We start from the raw sequence: 20,440 nt of genomic DNA on the forward strand, positions 1-20,440 counted from the left end.
CTGCTCTGTTCTATGGGTAACAAGCTCCACAGCCTAAGATTCACATTATTTGAGCCTCTTGTGACTTAATGTATTTTTAATATTTCAGAATAGCATTAGAGTATCAACTTCTAGTTTAGGTCAAAATAGAAACAAAACACTGATTCAGAAACAGAACATAAACTCTTTGTGAGTTTACAGCTGACAGAATTTGTGGCCTAAGGAAACAGCAGCTGTTAACATACTGCATATTGTAGCTGAAACAAAAGATGCCCTGGAGGAAGACACTGTACAATGTGCACGTTCATGGTTACATCCAGAAAGGCAAAACATGAACTACTAAACATTAAGTCACAAGTTCCACAGGATTATTCTTATAGGTTACAAAAATACCATATTACTACTTATGGGTAAAGCATGCCTTGTGTATAAAAAGCTGATTAAGAGACACTCTGTGGTCATTGCCCTATGTGCACTCAGAGGTTAAGCAGACCAATACTGGTATATACCCACATTCTAATATCAAGTGGTCACAGGCATTATGACCAAGAAAACCAGGAAGATAATTTTAGCACTGTTAAACACATCGTCACATTCCATTTGTAAAATGGAGAATGATTATTTCTATTCCCTAGTAATAGTGGCTGGAAAATTGGTTGGAATCTCAGCACAAACCCAAAACAATCTGGTAAACAGGATCAGCCAGCTTCTTATATCCAAGATTATAGTCCAAGAAAAATATCTCTATTACAATATCAGTCTTACATAGCAGTAAGTTAGAGAACCTGATATTGCAGCTGGATATCACAGCAATGTAAATACTTTTAAGGTACACAAGCTGAAATGCATTCCCAGATTTCCCAATCATTATTCAACGACTGTTGCATGAATGCATTAATCCTGTCCATTCCAGACTCTGCATATGGTGACACAGAAATGATGTGTCAAGAAGTTGTGCTGTCATCTGAAATATTCTTAAGCACTGTGATAGGCAGCATACTGCTTAACAGACCAACGATCTCATTTAATATGATCCCTTACAACTAGGTATGGTGTCCTTCAGGAGCTACATGAATAATGCATGTAGGATAGTCTTCCACCTTTGTCCACTAATTGAAATCAGCCAGAAGAAAATCAGCTTAAAGAAATCAGCAACTTTATTACAGTATTAAACAACCAACTATCTAAAGAACTTCCCCTTAATCTTATGCATATGGGGAAACAAATTCCCTTCACACTTTCATAAATGCAGCTTTATCTGCAGCAGGTCCCCAGACAGCCAATTCTCACATCTTTAATTCACACAATAGATTAGCTTATGCCTACCAGCTAAAATTTGAGGGAGGGAATTCCATTACTTGCATCTCCTTTACACACCGAACCGAGTTTTGCCTTCCTACTTTCAGCTATGCCAATTTTAACTATAAAAATGCAGAGATGAAATGTTACATTAGTCACATCTTGACTTCCTTTTGGAACGAAGTGTTGCTTCGGTTCAAACTCTGCCACCATTCCTCTCCATCCAAGAAATTAGCCCCTTGCAATGACATAACTGGAGATGCAGAAGTCTTTAAGTGTATAATATAAGCTTTAAAATAAGAATTTATGTAGCTTCTGCCTGTGGAAGCCACAGTACTTTACCCCATTCTGTTTTGGGAAGAAGAGGGAGAGCTCTACAGTTTAAAACCCAGAATGCACTTAACCCACAGTTTTTAGTGGTCTCAGACTAATACTACAAGCAAATGAATCCCGATTTTGAGATTTTTATGAGAATTCAGGCACAATTACATTTGCGTTCTGGCTAAAAGACAACCCAGTGCAGTTAAAGCAGAATCAGGAGACTCAGAGTTCCTAAGGTTATCTAGGTTACATTCCTGGGCTTGGTTTTAAAATTCACAGGGTGCTTGAGGACTGCATGAATTTCTACTTGTAATGCACTTCAGAAGACACTTGTTGTGAGAAGACTGAAGTCTTCCTATGTCAGACTGAGTTTATCAGACTTCCTATTGAAGAAATAGGTGGAATGGTGGAATTTCCATTGTTCTGAGCGAGTTAACATTCCCTTAGCTCCTTAGTCATAACCCCACCATTGGCATGTGTACCATTAAGACCCTTAAAAGGAACTCCATGCAGGGGAGGGAGAAGGGTTAAAACATGCACAATGCAGCAACATTTTCAGACATCATTCAAAAAAATAAACCTAGTGTAACCATGTTCTAGGAATCTCTTTGATAGCACAAAATTAGTGTGTTCTGGTGATCCAAGACAAAAATAAAGGCAAACATCCCAAGAAGTAGCTGGTTAGACTACTGTAAAGGTACTTCAAAAAACGCAAGAGCATAGAAATGCCCTTCTTTCAGGTTAAGTTGCAAGAAATCCAACCTGTCTCAACAAGAGACTCTTCATTGTCAATTACAATCTCTGAATTAAGATGAAGGAGCTCATTCACACTGGTAATAATTCACTGTAGACACAAAGTATTTGAAAGCAAAGAGAGAACTGCATTGTGCAGACAACCCAAGCAGGTTTCCTAAACTTTCAGCTAAGCAAGGACAGGAATTACTGTTTGCCAAAGGTATAGGTAATCTAAAGTAAGGACACATACCAGTCTTTGCTGCTCCAGCAAGAGATCAGCTTCCTCCTTCTCTTTCTTATACAATATCTCCATTTCTTGTAATCTGGAGATGAACAAAAGAATAGAAGTAGTCAAGAGGTCATTATCTTCATGCTAGTGTGCTCTATATGCACAACCCACTCAATTACAGTTACAAGAGTAAAAGTCACTCCACTTTAAAAGGAACTGTCACTTGTCTATTATAGAAGTGTAACTTCTGGTAACTGCAGTTCAGCCCTTCACCAAAAGGTCTATAGGGTCAGTAGCAAGTGCTTACCTGTGGTTTTTAAAGGAGCTACAGCACTGAAACACTGAACTGAAATAGGGAAGCTTTCTGAACTTTCACCACAGGGAGCAGAGATGCTATGTAGCAGAATGTAGCTTTAGGTTCTGCAGAGACACCACCCAAATAACCTACATCTGCCTCCTTGTTTCAGGTAGAACTTTGAGTTATTTGTTACCTTTTCTCCATCTCTTGCTTCATGTCAATGCCCTGCTTCTCCAGAAGCTCCCTCTGAGCAAATGTCCAGTCAACTGGCTCAGAGGGAGTCTCAGCTGATGGTGTTTTCTCTCTTTCTGCTCGTGCTTGCTCTGGATGGTTGAATCTGAAGACATGATTTTTACCCATGATGATACGATTGCCTAAATATAGGAACAGAAATTAACTCTTTCAGGTAAGGATTTCAGAACTATTGGAAAATATTACTGAATGATTCATCCCATTTATCCTCTGGAATGACAGCACTGCCCTATAAGGATTTCTGTGTACACTGAAGTTAAGTACATGACAAGAAAAAAACAGAATGCCTGGTTTGTACAGAACAAGCCACTGCTGATAAGCAGTGCTCAGAAAGGTCACCACCCTCATGGGTCTGACCTAATATCCCAGCAGAGTTCATAAAAAATTAAAGGACAAACTCGGAGACTGACCAACAGTTGCAATAAATAAACCATATCGTGAAATTCCATCTCCCTCCTCCAGTGACAGAGCCAAAACATGGACAAAAGCCACTTCAGCAGAATTTTCAGCTTGGAAAAGCCAAACTTCAAACACTAGAAGGCACGGTGCCTGCTTTTCTTTAAGATGTGATTAATGTATCCTAATCAGTGGGATTTATGGAAGGATTTTATAGCTTTTATACTAATGTCAAAAGAGCTGAAGAAATCTAATATTAAGTCTTTCACTGAAATCCTAGAGATACCACATGTGCACAAAGCCTAAGACGTGTGTGATTAAAGCCAGCAGAATGTCTCTGCTCCTCCAGAGAACATATTAATGTAGTTAATTTTAAAAAGGCATCCTAGTAAATAGACCTCCAAAGCAACCAAAACTGCCCTTATTAATATATTACTAACATACAGGCTCTTAAAGATGTCAGAGACCATGTCTATATTCTAGTACTTCAATTATATATACATGCTTTCTTTGAAGAGAAAGTAATTACACTAAATGATAAACTCATGGTATTCAATATGAGCCATATGCAGGCACTGAACAGCAAAAACTGTTCTTCCTTCAATTGTGCAGACTTGTGCTGCAGTCAGTAACACTCAGCTACATAAAAATACTCACTTGGTGCAAATAACCCAGAGGAGGGCTTTTTGTTTATTTTCTGTTTTTTAACAGTAATAAAATGGGAGAGGGACACAGAAAGCATCATAGCTTGAAAGAGACTAGTTAAAATCCATAATATAGGGAAATCCCTCCTCTGCAATTCCTCCCCCACATGTATTCCTAAAGGAATGTAGGAGACTGAGTGGGAAACCTAATGAGAGCAAAGAGAAGCTGTTGTACTGCAGAGGGTCATATCTGAGCTTTGCCAGGAAACTGGGAATTTTCCATCGGCAACTGGCAGTCTGTCTGCTCTGTCTCACTGAGACTGCCAAGGGCAATAGGCTTGGGCAAGAATGTATTTGAATAATATCAGGGTAAGCAGAAGGACAAGCAGGATGCTGCGTGGCAGTGAATATTTAAATACACTTACAACTAGAGTGCAGCAAAGAAGGAAAGAAAATTAACTGTGTGCCAAGAAAAGAATGGTACCTACTTTTGTTTAAAAGGTACAATCCAGAAAGGCAACACTGCTGTCCTTTAACAGCACCCAGCATTCTCTGTACATGATGTAAATGTCATGTATGCAGCAGAACTCTGAGATGGAGAGTCTACAAAAGAAGCCATTCTAACATTTCTTACCTGAGCGCAACTGCACAGGCTGCACAACCCTCTTGCCATTAACATAGGTTTCTGATCGTTCACAAGGCTCCAAAGTAACAATAACTATGGAGAAAAGAACATTGACAAATGAGACTTTGGAGAACACTGTACAGAAACAAAGTGTGTGAACCCTAGAGGCCTCTCATTTCCTGCCCATCTTCCTGCTAATATCAAAGCAAGATACAGGTGAATCACTTCTTGATGCCATGTTGGCTAAAAATGAAACAAAGCCCCATGAGAAAATCAATATTACTGACATCTCCACATATTGCAGTTGGAAATTATCTTTTTCTGTTTGAATTTCCATGATTATAGTTAACCAAGATCAGAAGTTAACTCTTACACTGACTGGAGCCTGCAATTTGAAGCTATTACCATTTAATTTTCTTCCCCTAAGAAAACAGTGAGTTAAAACTGTTTACTTCAAGGACGAGAAACTTTCAAATGTCAGTATTCCCTGGCCAGCTATCAAGTGAGGAGTGAAAGATTCAGCAATATTTTGCTAGGAGAAGTAGTATTTTACCTTCACCATTGTTGTTCCTCTCACTTCGGAAGACACAGTGTTCTTCTTTGATATGAGCCCCACTCAATACAATGTCTTGCCTTCGCTCAGCATCAGCCTGGCCAACCCTGGGTACCACAGAAGATATTTCAAGAGCAGCAAATGAGGCACCTTCTACAACTCTGTAGGACAATGCAGCCCAGAAATATCCAGGAAAAACATCTAAACTATTATCACTATCCTTCAAGTGTATAGGTTTTAACTAACACTTGACTCTGCATTGCAGAAAACCTACCAGATTTACCATGAACTGGAGGATAACTGGTTGACAAAAGGTAAGTTTCCTCTATCTTAAAAGATGTAATTTACAAAGATAATTGAAATGTTAAACACCTCTGGATTTAATGTGCTTCCTTCCCTTTTGTGCAGCCCCTCCTCCCTTTAGCAATGAAATGCAAAGAAGAAAAAGAAGTGTCAGGCACTTCCAGTGGTGGGTTTCACACTTCCAATCATCACCACTGGCACTTTAACAAAGGTGCAAAAGTGGCTCAGGAGACATTTGCTAAATAATCTGATGCCACAAGCAGTTTCCAGGAAGCAAGATGTTTGCTGTATCCCTGAAGTACAAAGATTTATGCCCATTGCTCAAATATCTGAGCAATTCTAGACATGGACAAATTAATTCTATATCTTAATGTTTATGAACAACTTGCTCTACTTACTACGTACGTATTTCTAATGTCAGCTAGCTAGGCCCAAAACTTAAAATGATTTCTTAAGCCTTAAGATATTCTATTCACCGTTCTGTGCTGAATTCTCTGTGAGTTTGATGCTCTTTTCAGTAGGTCCCATGTATATTAAGTAGTACCACACAACAGCACCTGTTTGTGCATTCTTCTCCATTTGGTCCCCAGGAATACACAAACTATGCAATCAAACATGGCTTAGTGCTCCAAAGATAACAAATATCACCTCCTCTTCTTCCAGATGTCTCAACAAGAAGTTTTAGAATAAAATCTGTTTTAAATTCCAAGTCTGGCAATTAAATTTAATCTCCCATTTGTGAATGCAGAATACATTACAGATAAGTTTATTTAAATAACAAAGTGAACACTCATCCATATTGCAGTTGCCTTTATCAAGTATTATGGTTTTCAAACCTCCATCCATCAAAATCTCAAAGGCATTTTCAGTAAGTTTTATTACTTTTGGTTTCCTAGATCTTGGAAGGGATACCAAGCTTTCTTTTACTGCCCAGGTGTAGTAATGAACTCCTCACAAAGTGACTGCACACATTACTTTCAACTTGAGGTTGTGCTTTAAAAGCAAAGTTGTAAAGACCATTTCTATACTTTTTCTACCTACAGCAATCTCATGCTTTATTTGTACCTGCAAGTTGAATAGCTTAAGGTACAATTATCATTTAAACTCATGGTGTCTTCAGCACGGGGATTTAAGCAAGCAAAGAAGCAGAGTTCAGAGTGTATTAGCACCAATCCTCACCTAGTAATGCCATCTTTGATGTAGTAAAGCAGACATTCAGACATGAGGGGATCTTCATTAAGGTTTACAAGATGAGGAGTCTGAAAGAACAAAAAATTAATTAAGAACTAAGGACCTACTTTAGGGCTTACTCCCACAGCTGTGGAGGATGGGTATTAATCCAGCAGTTTAGCTAGGAATAGTGAGGTTATTCCACAGTGCATTTTTTTCAAACATAACCTCCTGTAGTACTAAAGAGCATCACAAAGCATCAGCAGAAATACAGCTCAGATTGCTTAGTTATCTGAAATATATATGTATAGAAGGAATAAAGGCATCAGCTGTAAAATAAGATTTCTTGCAAAGTCTCTGTAAACTTTGGCAGTGGAAACCAAAGAGCAGAAAAGGTTGTTTCAGTAAAACGTTGATGTGGAATTAGCTCTGGCTTTTCTTGGGCAATACACATCACGTGCTCATTTGGAAAGGTCTGTTAACATCAAAAGAAAATCTAAAACTACCAACATTCTCGGATACAAACAGCTAAGAAGCTCTTCATCTAAAGTTCTTCTACATTTAAATCCACTACAGTTACTAAACCAACCTTCTTTGGAGAAAAAACCCCATTGGAATCAGCAAACAAATCACAAGGCCTTGGTGTGAAAATCTAGCCAGTGAGATGGCAGTAAGCACAAGCACAAAAGAAAAGGCAAAAATGGTTAAACAGAATCAAAGAAAGATGGTAAGAGATAAAACTGTTAATAATCCACTTGGTTTTTGTTACCCTCAAATAGAATAAATTTAGGAAAAGGAAATAAATTTGGCTAAGAATCCCTAGGAACATCGCTTCCATCATCTTATTCTAGTTGCAAACTGTTTGCTTGAGAGATGTTAACAGCACTCAGTTTACAGCAGTTCCAAAATTACTGGATGCTCACAATGAAATTTGGCTATGAATGAAGTCTGTCAATTGCCCAGTGGAAGACTTGACTATAAAGACAAACAGGGAAAAAACAAGACAACTTTTTCACTCCTAAAAATACAGGGGCCACCTAAACCGCAGCTGAAGATGTCCCATGTCATCATCAATATTCACTGCATTCAAATCAACATTTGGAGATGTATAAAGCCAAAGATGTATAAAATCAAGAGAAAACTGGAGAGAAATGAAATCCCAGACATAGTCAACTGCTGTAACACCGCTTTTGAGTTGTACCATTAGGACACTTTGAAAGTAATGCTGTACTCTATTCATACATGTTTTAGCATCTGAGTTCATTTACTTCATTAAATCAAAGTCTGAATGGGTCTTTTACAGGCAACAGAGAGCTCTGTAAGAAATTAAGCTCAAAAACTTGAAAAATGATGCTAGCAAAACTGGCTATTCATTCATTCTGAGATCTAGTATTCATCCACAGACAGTTATGTCTTCAGCTTTCTCCTGTACAGCGCTCTTCAAGCATGAGCTGAGCCTTCCCTGCTCCCATCTCTGAGTACAGCACAAGCAATTACATTTCCACGATTCATTTCAAGAAGTTTCCTGCCATCAACAGCAAATTTGGTAGATACAGCGATGATTGCACAATGTGATACCTTTTCATTTGTGATGTGGGCAACATTTACCTTAAGGAGTTCAATTTACAGCTTGGCTGGTAAAAACAGTGCTGTCCTAGCAGCATATGGTTAGATAGATAACGGTACCTCAGAAGTGCAAGTCTTTATACAAAACCCTTCAAAATTGCTATCTACATTTCCTAAGTTTTCACAATAGCAGCCACAGTTACTAAAAGGAGAACTAATGAAACTGAAGGGCAAGGATAACAAGGAACAGCAGCAGACAGGACTAGATTGGGAGTTTTACTTCTCCTAATGGGTAAATACTATCTATCTATCACCAAAGCAGCTACTTAACCCAGATGGCGTTTATACACAAACCTGATCAGCTGAAAATGCCCCAAAAGAGTCATCAAAAAGAGATGAGGGCCTCTGAGGGAAAATCTAAAAGCAGATGAGGATCCAGAACATGAGAGAAAGAAATGTAAAAAACCCTCAGCGAATTAGCGTCTTTATAAACCTTAGGCAGTTCTGGAGTAGACACCAAAAGGAAATCAGACATAACCTACTCCAGACATAACAGTCTAATACTACTTCAAGTAAAGGATTAAATGTTTTAACCAACTCTGCTGTCCTATATTTCTGTGCGGTACCTCTAGGTAGGTCCCTGTTTAACCTTAGCTCAAGCTTGTTACACGCTTGCACATGCAAGTTTCAGGCTACAAAAGGATTAATAAACAAATTCAAGGAAGAGCACCTAGACAAGACTTCAGACTTCTCTGGATATCTCAGACAAGAATAGATAAAGTACATGATGAAAGTCACAGCCACTGCAGAAAATGGCAACAACAACGCAGTAGGCAGCTTTTCAGTTGCTACTAAAGCACAGGTTTTCTAATGGAAGGTACAAAAAGTTCAACCATTTTTGATATCAGCATGATATCCAAATCCCATGAGCTTTTCATGCTGCTCCTATTCCATCAAAGTCTTAGACTAGCACATGCTTCCCTACCTTAATGACTAATTAAAGCTACCACAGGCAATTCTGCAGCTCCCTAAAAGCATTAAGTACTGTGTTGCATCACTTGCATGAGGAAGTGTCCAACTTCATTATTATAGGTAAAATAACCCTTGGAGTGTTTTGAGAGATTCTAACACTAAACCTATTTCCACAAAGACATTTTAAAATGAACTTGATCCTAAGGGTCCAAACCTCACTTATGTGCTTCTTACATGAATACACACATCCTTATGTGAGTGGCAATCCCTCATCACCCTCTCCTTCCAGACTGTTCAGCCCTTCAGGGACATGGTGCAATAGTTATCAATTTTCTCTACCTTTTTAGGTGAAAAGACTCCCAGTGTTCCTCCATCTTCCCGAATGGCAACTCCCATTTCTGCCAACAATGCCTCCCTGAGAAAGAAAAGAAAGATATTTACCATATTTTAGGCTTCTTAGACAAAATAAGTGCTAATGAAAGCCACATTAGACCTTCAACCAGCCTATCCAGTGACCACAGAGCAAGAACTGTCACCACCTCGTAACACAATAGGGCAAGTTTCTAAACTTTGCCCTAGAATTTATAGGCCTGCAGAATGGCAACAGCAAAAATGTTGGAGGTTTAATAGCATTTTAGGGCAATAATATATGACAAGCTAAGTATAATTTTTGGAATGTAAGAGAATGTTGAAAGGGAGATAGAAGAAACCCAGATTCCATGCTGCTTCACAGCAGAAGCCAATGTAGCAGTAGCCAATGTTACCTGATTTACATCAGTAAACACACTTTCGGGAACGTAGGAAAAATACATGGCTATCAGCATTGCCCCTACAGTCAGCAGAATTATCTCTAAGCACTACTGTGCTGTTCCACTGCTTTTGAACAGAATAACATCCTCCATTTTCCACACTTCTCTGTCTTCTAGGGACCATCCACATCTACAGCACTTCCGATGCCTGACCTTTCCATCCTAATGGCCTCAGTTTTCCTCAGCTTCTCTTCCCATGTTTCATTCAGCTCTGCAATGATCTTCTCAGATTCCTGTGTGAAAATCCCAGAAGGCTCGTTACAATTCCTCTCAAAGTTCTTTCCAGAGTACACAAAGCAGTTAAAGCTTGTGCTCAGTTCTAGACCTCAGATTTATTCCGGGTATCAAAGCTATTCTCAGTACTTCAAACCCCTAAATTGTCTCCTCTTTAAAAGGGTAAACAGATTTCAAAGCAAGCAGAGATGAAAAGACAACGTCCTGCCTAACCACAGTCAGATTTTGATTTCAACCACCTCATTTTTTTCCCTTTCCCCCACCTTTTTTTATATTCTCTCTTCCCCCCCCACCCCCTTTTTAATTTAAATCTGATTTACAGACATCATTCAGTAACTGGATGCCAAAGCACTGCAGAGACCACACTGTTATTTCCACGGCAACAGCGGCTTTCCAATCGGAAAGGGATATGCAGTGTGTGTCCCAGCCCATTCCAATCCCTGTGGCAGCGTTTCATGGACAAGACATGAGAATGAAGCAGAGATTCAACACGGCCAGCTCTCCCCACTCATCCACCCATGGAGACCAGGGGGAGAGCTTTCATAAAAATCAAGAAATACTTCACTGTAATGCACTTTTGATGCGGTTCAATTCTATGCAGAACTGGGACAAGGCTGCTATTGTCTGGGTACAGCATGCTATTCTGTGTGCTTCACATTTTAATCTGTGGGGGCTGGGTGAACACAACAGTGGCAGGATTATTCTTCCTTGTTCCTTTCAACTTGGGGGTAATTTGGTTTTCTGAAAGCTGAGGGCATTTGCTAGGCAGACTTTGTCCACACTAGTGCTGACCAGGCCTCCTGAAGTCTATGCTTATGACCACATTTCCCATAATTACCACAGCATCAGAGGACTTGTAAACACAAATCAAGACTTTCATTTATAATTTACTTGTACCTCCAGACTACAATTAAACTTAAGCAATTCTAACAAGAAAGGCTGTGCATGAACACAGCTTCTAGCCCACCACAGTTAAGTGCCCTTTTAAAGGTGCAAGTGGGTTTCAGACAGCTTCCTACAGGAGCAGTAGCATACTTGATTTATTTATGAAGGAAAGTTCCCCAGGTTCACTGCTATTTAGCCTTGGACAAGGGGTAACGGGTTAAAACTTAAACAGGGGAAGTTTAGATTGGATCTAAGGAGGAAGTTCTTTACTGTAAGGGTGGTGAGGCACTGGAATGGGTTGCCCAGGGAAGTTGTGAATGCTCCATCCCTGGTGGTGTTTAAGGCCAGGCTGGACAGAGCCTTGGGTGCCATGGTTTAGTGTGAGGTGTCCCTGCCCATGGCAGGGGGTTGGAACTGGATGATCTTAAGGTTCTTTCCACCCCTAACTATTCTATGATTCTATGATCTACAACAATACCTACCTTCAAACGTTCAATTGCCTCTTCTCCTCCAGGTGTCGACATGATTCTTTCCTGTATACTGGACACAGATGTTATGCCCACCTGACTACTGAGAGAGCAGGAGGATGGAGATGCAGTGAGAGACCCCATGGAGGCTGTGGAAAAATTGCCAGGACGTTGATTCTCGGAGGCTAGCAAGTATCTATGTTTATTGTTCTGAAAATCTTTCAAATCTGGGAGAAAGACACACAGACAGAGGGAAGGCAGGAAGATGGGGAACAGGAAAATAGGAAGAAGGAAGGAAGAGGAAAAAGGAAAGGAAGGAAACACCAGTGTAAGAGGAAAGCATTTAAGCAGCAACAAGTTTTGTAATTTTTAGATGGCAGTTCTGAAACAAATCTTTTAATATTAGTATCCATAATATGGGTAACTCAGTTCAGACCCTGAGGACTACCAGTAAGGACCATCATAGACCATTTTGATCAAAAAAAGCTTGAAAAAAAGTAATTTACACACTTGTCAATAAATAATCCATCCTATTCCCAACTAAACACTAAACTGAGCACCACACAGCTCAGACCAGGAGCAGAGATTCAGGGATATTCTCAACTCAGCAAAACATTCACTTCTGGACTCCTTTAATCTAAAGTCATGACTAAGTAAATGTTTGTCACAGGAGTGGTTCTGCTGCTGAACCACCCAGACCACAAAGAGCTACCCCTCCTTACGTTCTCACAGAGGAGTATGTAAATCACCTTCAGTCCATGATGGGGAGAACAGAACACAAGTCCATAACAGCATCATTATGTTACTTCTTAACCCTCCTTATCTGAAAAATGGAAAGCTAAGACACCTGATCAGTGAAATATCTGATAAGGTTCTCGTACTTCAGAAGGTGCTTTAAAGCTTTTTGGTCTTAGTCGATATGAGGAAGGCCTTAAAAATCCCCAAAACTTAGTAAGGCAGCTTTTGTAGCCTAAAAACCTGGAGGTCTGAAAGATGCCTCCTTGAAAGACTGAAAACAAGGAAAAGGTGAATGACTGATCTAGGAACAAGTATCCAAAGGCAACTTATTTTAATCAAACTTGGTTTCTCAGCTATGTCTGTAAACCATACCCTCAGAATAACCACACACACCCCCAAAAACATCTTCTAACTTGGAAATACCAGACAACTAAACAGCTCAGTTTTAACAATTTTGATAGCTTTAAATGCTATTAAAAAATCCTTTAAAATAAGTATCCTTAAGAAAGAAACAGCTCAAATCAGACCTTGCAAGTTATAAACAAGGGCTTCACATTTACAAAAATGAGATGCTTGCCCAGACATTGCATAGATTTCCATGTCCTCCTACATCTCCTCTACTCTTCCCCTGGACAATTCTGCTATTGTCAGCCTTATGCCCTAGTTCACTCCACATTCAACCTGCTGTTTCAGCCTCATAAAACATGACTGCATCAAGTCAGTTTGAAAACCACCATCTGCAAATACAGGAAGCAGGGGTGGGAGTTTACCAGAAGAAAAGCAGGTTAAGGAAAGGGAATGCCATCGGGATGAGGAAAGCAGGCATGAGAGAGCAGGGAGGATGAAGTCTCGAGAGGCCAACAGACACATGCACCCCTGAAGATAAAAGAAGTGGCACTTGCAAAAGCTTTCAGTTGCCGTGACCATAGGGAACCAAAAACCCTCAACATCATGCACGCTTCTCCTGGAGGCTGCAGCTTTCACACAGATGACATATGCACACGCTGGAAGCAGCATCAGAATGTAAGACAAGGCCAAGATGAGTCTTTACACCACCAGTAGCTTTAATTCTAGGAAATTTCAGACAGATCTCTTCCAGTTTATACTATCTGAGTGAGGGTGAAGAAAACTGACTGAAAGAGTTTAAAAAGCCCACCAACCCCTAATCCCCATACATTTCTCCTGCAACAGACTAGGTATATTTCCCTTTTCCAGAAGCAAACAGTAGAACATAAATTAAATGCTATTTGCTGACTTTTTTAACCCTGTTCAGTTAATCATCTGCAACCAAGTATTTGAGCTCAAATAAGTGACTTTCATAAGGTGCTCATGTTTTCAAAGAGACCATATAAATAAACAAATCTCTGTCTCCAGGAGGAACTGGTAACATTTCCTCTTGAAATAGATATATTTATATATCAATAGATGAATTTCAAACAAACCCTTCTAGGTGGAAAAGAGATGCTGAAAGGCCAGAAGCTAAGTGTGTGGAAGCTGTTTCAACTAACTTCAGAAAGAGTTCAGAAAATGATTTTCCAGTTCCAATCTAAACTGCTGGCTGTCATGAAAACAGACTAAAGAACTAGTACTCTCCTTTCTATATCCTGCCAGAAAGAAAGCAATGAACATATGTTGTATTTGAAACACTGCACTTCTGTTTGACTGTCGACTCAACCTAAGAATGCTGGTTAAGCTAGTTTCCATGAACGGGCACTGCATTCCACAGTGAGTGTTCTGTCTGGGATTTCCCCGTGAGAAATGCTGGCATGCAAAGCTCAGTTAAAAGCTGATCCAGAGAAAGCAGGTTAAAAAGAGAACCACACAATACACACATTTGCCTCCACTTCCAGAGTATTCATCTCCCATTGGATCAACTGAAAGGAAGCAGGAGGGAAAACACAAGAAGGATCAAAATTGAAGGTTCACTAGGACACAGGAAGGGAAGAAAATACTACTTGGTATTTAAAGAAACAAAATACAATTTTCAATAACACAGGTATTTTTCCAGTTTTGATTTAGAACCAAAAAACACAGACTGCACCAATCACATCACCGCTTGCATTGCATTGCCTTCCGGCCCCATTCTCTTGAAAACAACCAAACAAAAAGGTAAATACATGTTACACATCTTTAAGCCGTCTGTGACTCAGTTAGGACTTCTGCTTCACCGGCAAATAAGCTCTGACAAATCAGAATCCAGTGCAACATTCCCATTTTTTAAAGTCAAAGAATCTTCTAATCCACTGGAAAACATTCTGTGCTTTTATGGGCACTTCCTTCCCTAGGAATTAAACCATTGTTCATAATAGAGAAGAACATATCAGCCTAAATTTTGGTTTATTTGCTTTGTTTGGAATGAGGACAAGGAAAGAATTCAGGCACAAATGTGTTCTGGTGCTTTAAGAGGTTGCTGGCAAAGCAAACCAGCACAAGATTGCTCTGCCAACCTAACTCAAAATCTCGCCCCAAAAGAATTCATTATTTATTCACAAGCAGCTGTTTCATAGCTGGTTATTTTGAGATGACAAATGGTTTGTCACTCAGGACATTGTCTAACAGGAATTAGTCATCGTTTTCTTTTCTGAGCAAGGAGGGCACTGAAGCCAGGTATCAACTAATAACCTTAACCCTTTAAGGAGGAAGATGCTTTCTTTCTTAGCATGAAATTAAGCTTCTATCCTCCTTTTATTGGCAGCCAGACAAAAAACCCTCCATAACACATCAGGGCAACTCCTGAATGTGTAAGTTCTATTACACAAAATCTGTTCTACAGTAACAGAAAACTCAATTTCCATGTTTTTCCTTGAGAGTTTGAAGGTGGCCTCTCTAGACAATCCTAGGATGGACTGCTTAAAGACAGAACATGCTACCATTTCTAAAACCCTGTTCAAATTTAACATCAGCACCTACATTTAACTCCCTTGTTTTAAACCCCTTTGTCTCACAGGCCCAGCACTCCCTCCTCGGTAAGACAGACCAACCTCACAATGGTAGGGTCTGTTTAATCCACTTACTGTCAATAATATCTCCCAGCCCTTGGGCACGCAGGAGATCCTTAAGCCTTGTCACCTCCTCCTTCAGCTCACGCACCAGCTTGGCATTGGGATCTTCATTGATAACAGCATTGCATTTAATCTGTTTTGCACGATCTGCATACCTGCAACCGGACCAAACCAGTGAAACCTTACAATGAGAATGTAAGCGCTTATATGCAATGCAGGTATGCAGCAATAGAGAAGACATTTAGCTGCAGCTGTATGTCAGAAAAGAATCCTGGGTTACATTAAGCCATGCATTTGAATTCATATTTAATACAGGGTATTGCTCCAAAAAGTCCTACTCAAGACAGATCAACAATATGTACAACAGACAATAGATTTTTCTTTCTCTCTTTATTCATTGCTTTGAACCCTCAGCTTGACCAGTGTGCTTAATTTTAGGGACCACACTGGAAAAGAACACACAAACACAAGAAGATGAGTTTGATTTTTCAAGTTAAGAGTAGGCAATAAACGCCTAGCTCCCTGTTCACACAAAATAGATCAGAGTAATTGAATTTTTGTATTGAGTCATCTTCCCTACAGATGTTCTTGAAGCATAATAACCCAAAAATCTGAGGATAGAATGTGGCTATTAGAGCTAACAGCTACTTGTAACCATCTCAGGTAAAAAGAAAGTACCTTAAAGTGCTCAAAGTTTCATCATAGTTTATGTCTGCTGGACTCAAAGCAGCAACCATCGCAGTTCTGGAGTTACCACCTACAATAAACAAGTAAGATTTCAGATGAAACTACAGTATTCATCAACAGTATTTTCAATAAATTACAGAACCCAACTATATTCTACATTCTAAGGAACATACCAAAAACCATAGCAAAGAGCTGTAACTTTAACCAAAGTTAGAACTATATTACTGAGATTTGATTAGCAAAATGATTTAACTTCATACTTGATACAAATATAAGTGAGTTAAAAGCAGTCAGAACATGGAATGAGAATTTTTTTCCTTACTGGCACAGGAAATCAGCCATACCTAGATTTTCTCGAAGAAGCCATGTTAGCACAGAATCCCTGTATGGTATAAAGTCTGTCTTCTTCTTTTTTTTACTCTACAAAGAAAAGAACACACCACTGAAAAAACAGACATCAAAAGGAAAATTAAAGACACAAAAAATCATAGAACAGATATTAAAAGAACCGTGACAGCATCCACATAAGCTATCTGAACAGAGGGATGGCCCATCCTCAGTTGTACAAGTGATTATGAGACAAGATGCAACATATTCAGACATCTAACATGATGATAAGCAGTCCAGAGAATTCCCTTGATGCACTACCTTCAAAAAGGTTTGCCTGCGCATGAAGGATATCCTCCTGACATTTAAGTTGTGTGTTTTAACACCATTCCGAGACAATTTAGGCAGTAAATTGTTCAGGGGAAGATCCATTTGTCCTTTGCTAGAAAAGTTACAGCTTTCAAGAGCAGTCAAAAATCTATTACAGGAGATTGCACAGCTACAGAGATACAGGTGTACAAGGCATATGACCTAAGTGTATCTACTTAGATACCCAAGTACTTGATCCCCAAATCACTAGTGACAGATTAGAACTTCCGCACAAGAGAGGAGGGCTTTCTCAGCACCTTTGGCAGACTTCCCCAGCTTCTCTATTTGATCTAAATGAAACAATGATTAACTCCAAAAGCTCTATAACAGAATGGGAGACTTGGGTCATTTGTTTACTTGCACAAATAGTTAACAGGCGAGCATCTTGCTTCAAGAGATGCAACAAGTTTAATTCTACCCAACATTCAACACAGGATATGGCTTTGCAATAAAAGGCCTGATTATCATTTGTGTGAAACTCCTCTTAACACTCAAGAGGTGCTTAAAATGTGTTAGTCTTGCAATAGTTCTACTGTCCCTTACCAAAGGTGAGTAACCCTACAACAGATGAGTAAAATTACAAAGGGCTCTCAAGTATCAGATGCTAAAGCTGAAAACTAGAATTGACACATCACCTACAATCCATCATATGGGGTAAAGAAAAAAGCATGGAGAGAAGAATTATGAAAGCAAAGATGAAGTTATCCATATGAGAAATAAATATTCCCAAGGTAGATCACCAAATCAGGAGCAGGAACGCAATAAAAGAATATTCCTAAATACATACTTAAATGTGCACTTTTCATTACTTTATCCCCAACCTTAGAACATCTTTAAATTATAGTACTGATAATTTTCAGGCTTCATAACTACAATTTAGAGTCACAGAAATTTCTCAAGGATCTGACATAAAATATCCCTGCTCTTTGATTCCCAAACTGAAGAGAATAAAATCTTACTCTCAGGCAAAACAAGACAATACCCACTACTACTCAGACCATCATACCTTGCTGGTGCAGTTATCCTAAGTTGAAAGCATTAAAGAAAGAGGAAGAAAATACAAGATGAGCTTCTTAACAGAGGTTTATACAGAATTGCCATGTTAGCTTGGATAGTGTTTGCTTTTCTTGAGAAGCCCAATGAATGAGAAGAGTTTTCATAACAAAAAAGACAAATCTAAAAAGCACTTAAGTATACTCAACCTGCCCAAGTTGTTGAGAACTCACTTTGAAAAGAAACAGCAGTTTAGGCTTTTTTAATAGCAGTTTACTATAAAAAAACACAAGTATTCTTCTGAACCTACAACACTGTGTTCAACATATGCTCACTCAACTCAACAGATTATTAAGTCTTGCCATTGAAAAAAAGCCAGTGATAATCAACTCTATTGCTAAAATGTTTAATAACAAACCTGCAGTTAGTTTTCTAAACTTATTCTTTCAAATAAACTGCTCTACAAAACGAAAAGCTTGCTACTTGAACGTGTCTTCTACATAAACAATAGCTTCTTCTGCAAGGCTTCCTCACAGCTAAATAAACCAATGCTTCAACCTATCAACAAAGCTTCTACCAGCCTGCATGACATTCACAGAATACTACCAACACTATTCATCCACCAAAATACACACAGCTAATTTGGCTCAGAATGCTAAGCCAAGAACATGAATGATTCTGCTGCACAGTTTTTACTGTCTCAGTTTTACAAGGTTTGAACAGGTCATTGCAGGTCACTAAATGCTGTACTTACCACTTCAGCCAGTGCTGAAATAACTTTGCCCAGAGTTGTGAGAGACTTGTTTATATTTGCTCCTTCCTGGGGAAAGAAAATCCAGTATTATATAGTAATTAGAATTGTTCAGCCATGAACCTCTGCAGGCTAAACAAGCCAAATCAAACCCATCATCAGAGAGGAGAAAAAGTCTTAAGTTTTGCAACAATTTTTTTCCATACTTATAATAGCAATTGTTTCTTTTCTTCATTATTTGTCATGTGAAGAGCCCACATGAAGCTTATGCAGCCACTTCCCTTTCTTCCCCCCAACACTGATGGCCCAATACCTTTAATCGGGTTCCTTTGGCACCAGTTGAATCAGCTCGCTCACTCCCAGCTAGATCCACAAGGCTAATCTTGCTGACCTGAGGAGAGAAAGCACATCAATGATGAGAATTAGCTCTTGGTGAGCTGAAGAACAAAACTTTAAAGAATTCTATAGCATGAGAATAACTCTATTGTCTAAAGAAACCACCACAGTGTACTTAAAACTACAGTCAAAGTTTTCACAAGCTATTAGCTTGATGCTGTTATCTTATGGATCAGAGGTGTCCGGGATTATACTCTAGTTTAAGTACCAGTATACCCCTCTACCTATAAAGAGAGAATGAGGTCTTGCATGAACAGAGTTGAACAAAAGTCAAAACTACTGCTGACAGCACAAGAATCTCTTAAGAAGGGAAACTTCATGTTTCATCCTGACTCTAAAGACGTCAACAACAATGCACTGGCCTATCTAAATTGACCGGATGCCAGTTAATGATAGTTTTACAGGACGTGGTGTCTTCAATACATCATTTTTTTCAGATCTGTCCACAATAGGCAGTTCAGAAACATGAACATTACCTGTATTTCAGCTACTTCTGCATGCAGCTTCTATTTCACAGTAACACCAGGCAGAAAAAACTATCCCATGCTAAACAGTGTGCCTCCTTTTAACATGCAAATTCCAACAAGTGCCTAAGTCTCACTCATTCCAATCCCTGTGCCCACAGAAAAGAACTAAGGAGGCAAAGATTGCACTGAGAAGCAAAACCACAGAAAGTTTTTGGAACAAGACTGGAAAATATTAACTTCCTTTATTTCCTATATCCCTCCCCACAGAATCTAGTCCTTAAGGCCGTATTTCCCTACATCTCTATACTCTCATCCTGCACATATTCTCCATTTATATGTTTTTAGAATTAACATTCAAACAAAAACCCCTTAAGGAATAAGACACACAGCCTTAAACAGAACATCAGAATACCCAATTAATTCTCATTTTATCATCATACTGCCAATAAGTCACTGCAAGGAAGATTTGTGAAAAACAATCAGAAAGCCACTTATTTGTAACATACCTTCTCTGTGGAAAGATTAGTTTCTGTGTCATGTTTCTTCTGAGTAAAGACAATTGTGAACACAGCATGAGAGCGGCTGCTGGTTTCATTCATGTTGGTAGCTGCCACAGTCCTAAAATATGAACAGATATAGACATGTTTAGGAAACAGGAGCCTCTGTGCTCTAAGTACAACTACCTGCAGGGCTGAAAGCAGCTGGGGAGGAATGAGACCAAGAGGCTGTATAGTTTATGTTCTGCCCTGGTAACCAAGACAAAGCCACCTTGAATGTTACTAACAAACCCTGTGATTTTTCACTCCTGAATTACTCCCTTCTTCACCACAGCTTAAAGAGAGCTTCCTCAATCTGTGTACTCAGTTATCTACTTCACACTCAAGCGCCCAAGAAAACACAAGCAGCATTACATCAATCTTTCCCACACACTGTTAAATGGAGCCTACAGCTGTCATGAAAACAATACTAATGA

The 20,440-nt window shown here is 39.2% G+C and overlaps 1 protein-coding gene across 10 annotated transcripts in view; it reads right to left on the minus strand.

Moving 5' to 3' along the window:
• The window catches only part of KIF1B (kinesin family member 1B), a 92,433-nt gene that overhangs the window by 45,479 nt on the left and 26,514 nt on the right, over positions 1–20,440 (minus strand). For 3 of the 10 annotated variants that reach the window (XM_061450145.1, XM_061450142.1, XM_061450146.1), the window contains exons 6-19: positions 19,974–20,085; positions 18,918–18,995; positions 18,608–18,673; positions 16,509–16,584; positions 16,156–16,234; positions 15,490–15,632; positions 11,753–11,886; positions 10,305–10,384; positions 9,682–9,757; positions 6,814–6,893; positions 5,332–5,438; positions 4,788–4,871; positions 3,055–3,235; positions 2,585–2,657 (exon numbers count right to left, since the gene is read on the minus strand). In XM_061450145.1, coding sequence (XP_061306129.1) covers positions 2,585–2,657; positions 3,055–3,235; positions 4,788–4,871; positions 5,332–5,438; positions 6,814–6,893; positions 9,682–9,757; positions 10,305–10,384; positions 11,753–11,886; positions 15,490–15,632; positions 16,156–16,234; positions 16,509–16,584; positions 18,608–18,673; positions 18,918–18,995; positions 19,974–20,085 — 1,369 coding nt within the window. Of the gene's footprint in view, positions 1–2,584; positions 2,658–3,054; positions 3,236–4,787; positions 4,872–5,331; positions 5,439–6,813; positions 6,894–9,681; positions 9,758–10,304; positions 10,385–11,752; positions 11,965–14,307; positions 14,350–15,489; positions 15,633–16,155; positions 16,235–16,508; positions 16,585–17,866; positions 17,885–18,607; positions 18,674–18,917; positions 18,996–19,973; positions 20,086–20,440 lie in introns of all 10 variants that reach the window. The other 7 variants (XM_061450143.1, XM_061450137.1, XM_061450144.1 and 4 more) reach the window with 5 other exon arrangements.

Source organism: Pezoporus flaviventris, unplaced genomic scaffold, assembly GCF_033815535.1.
Source record: "Pezoporus flaviventris isolate CSIRO_AGI_PZ_B2104156 unplaced genomic scaffold, CSIRO_AGI_Pfla_v1 ptg000009l, whole genome shotgun sequence".
Lineage (NCBI taxonomy): Eukaryota > Metazoa > Chordata > Aves > Psittaciformes > Psittacidae > Pezoporus > Pezoporus flaviventris.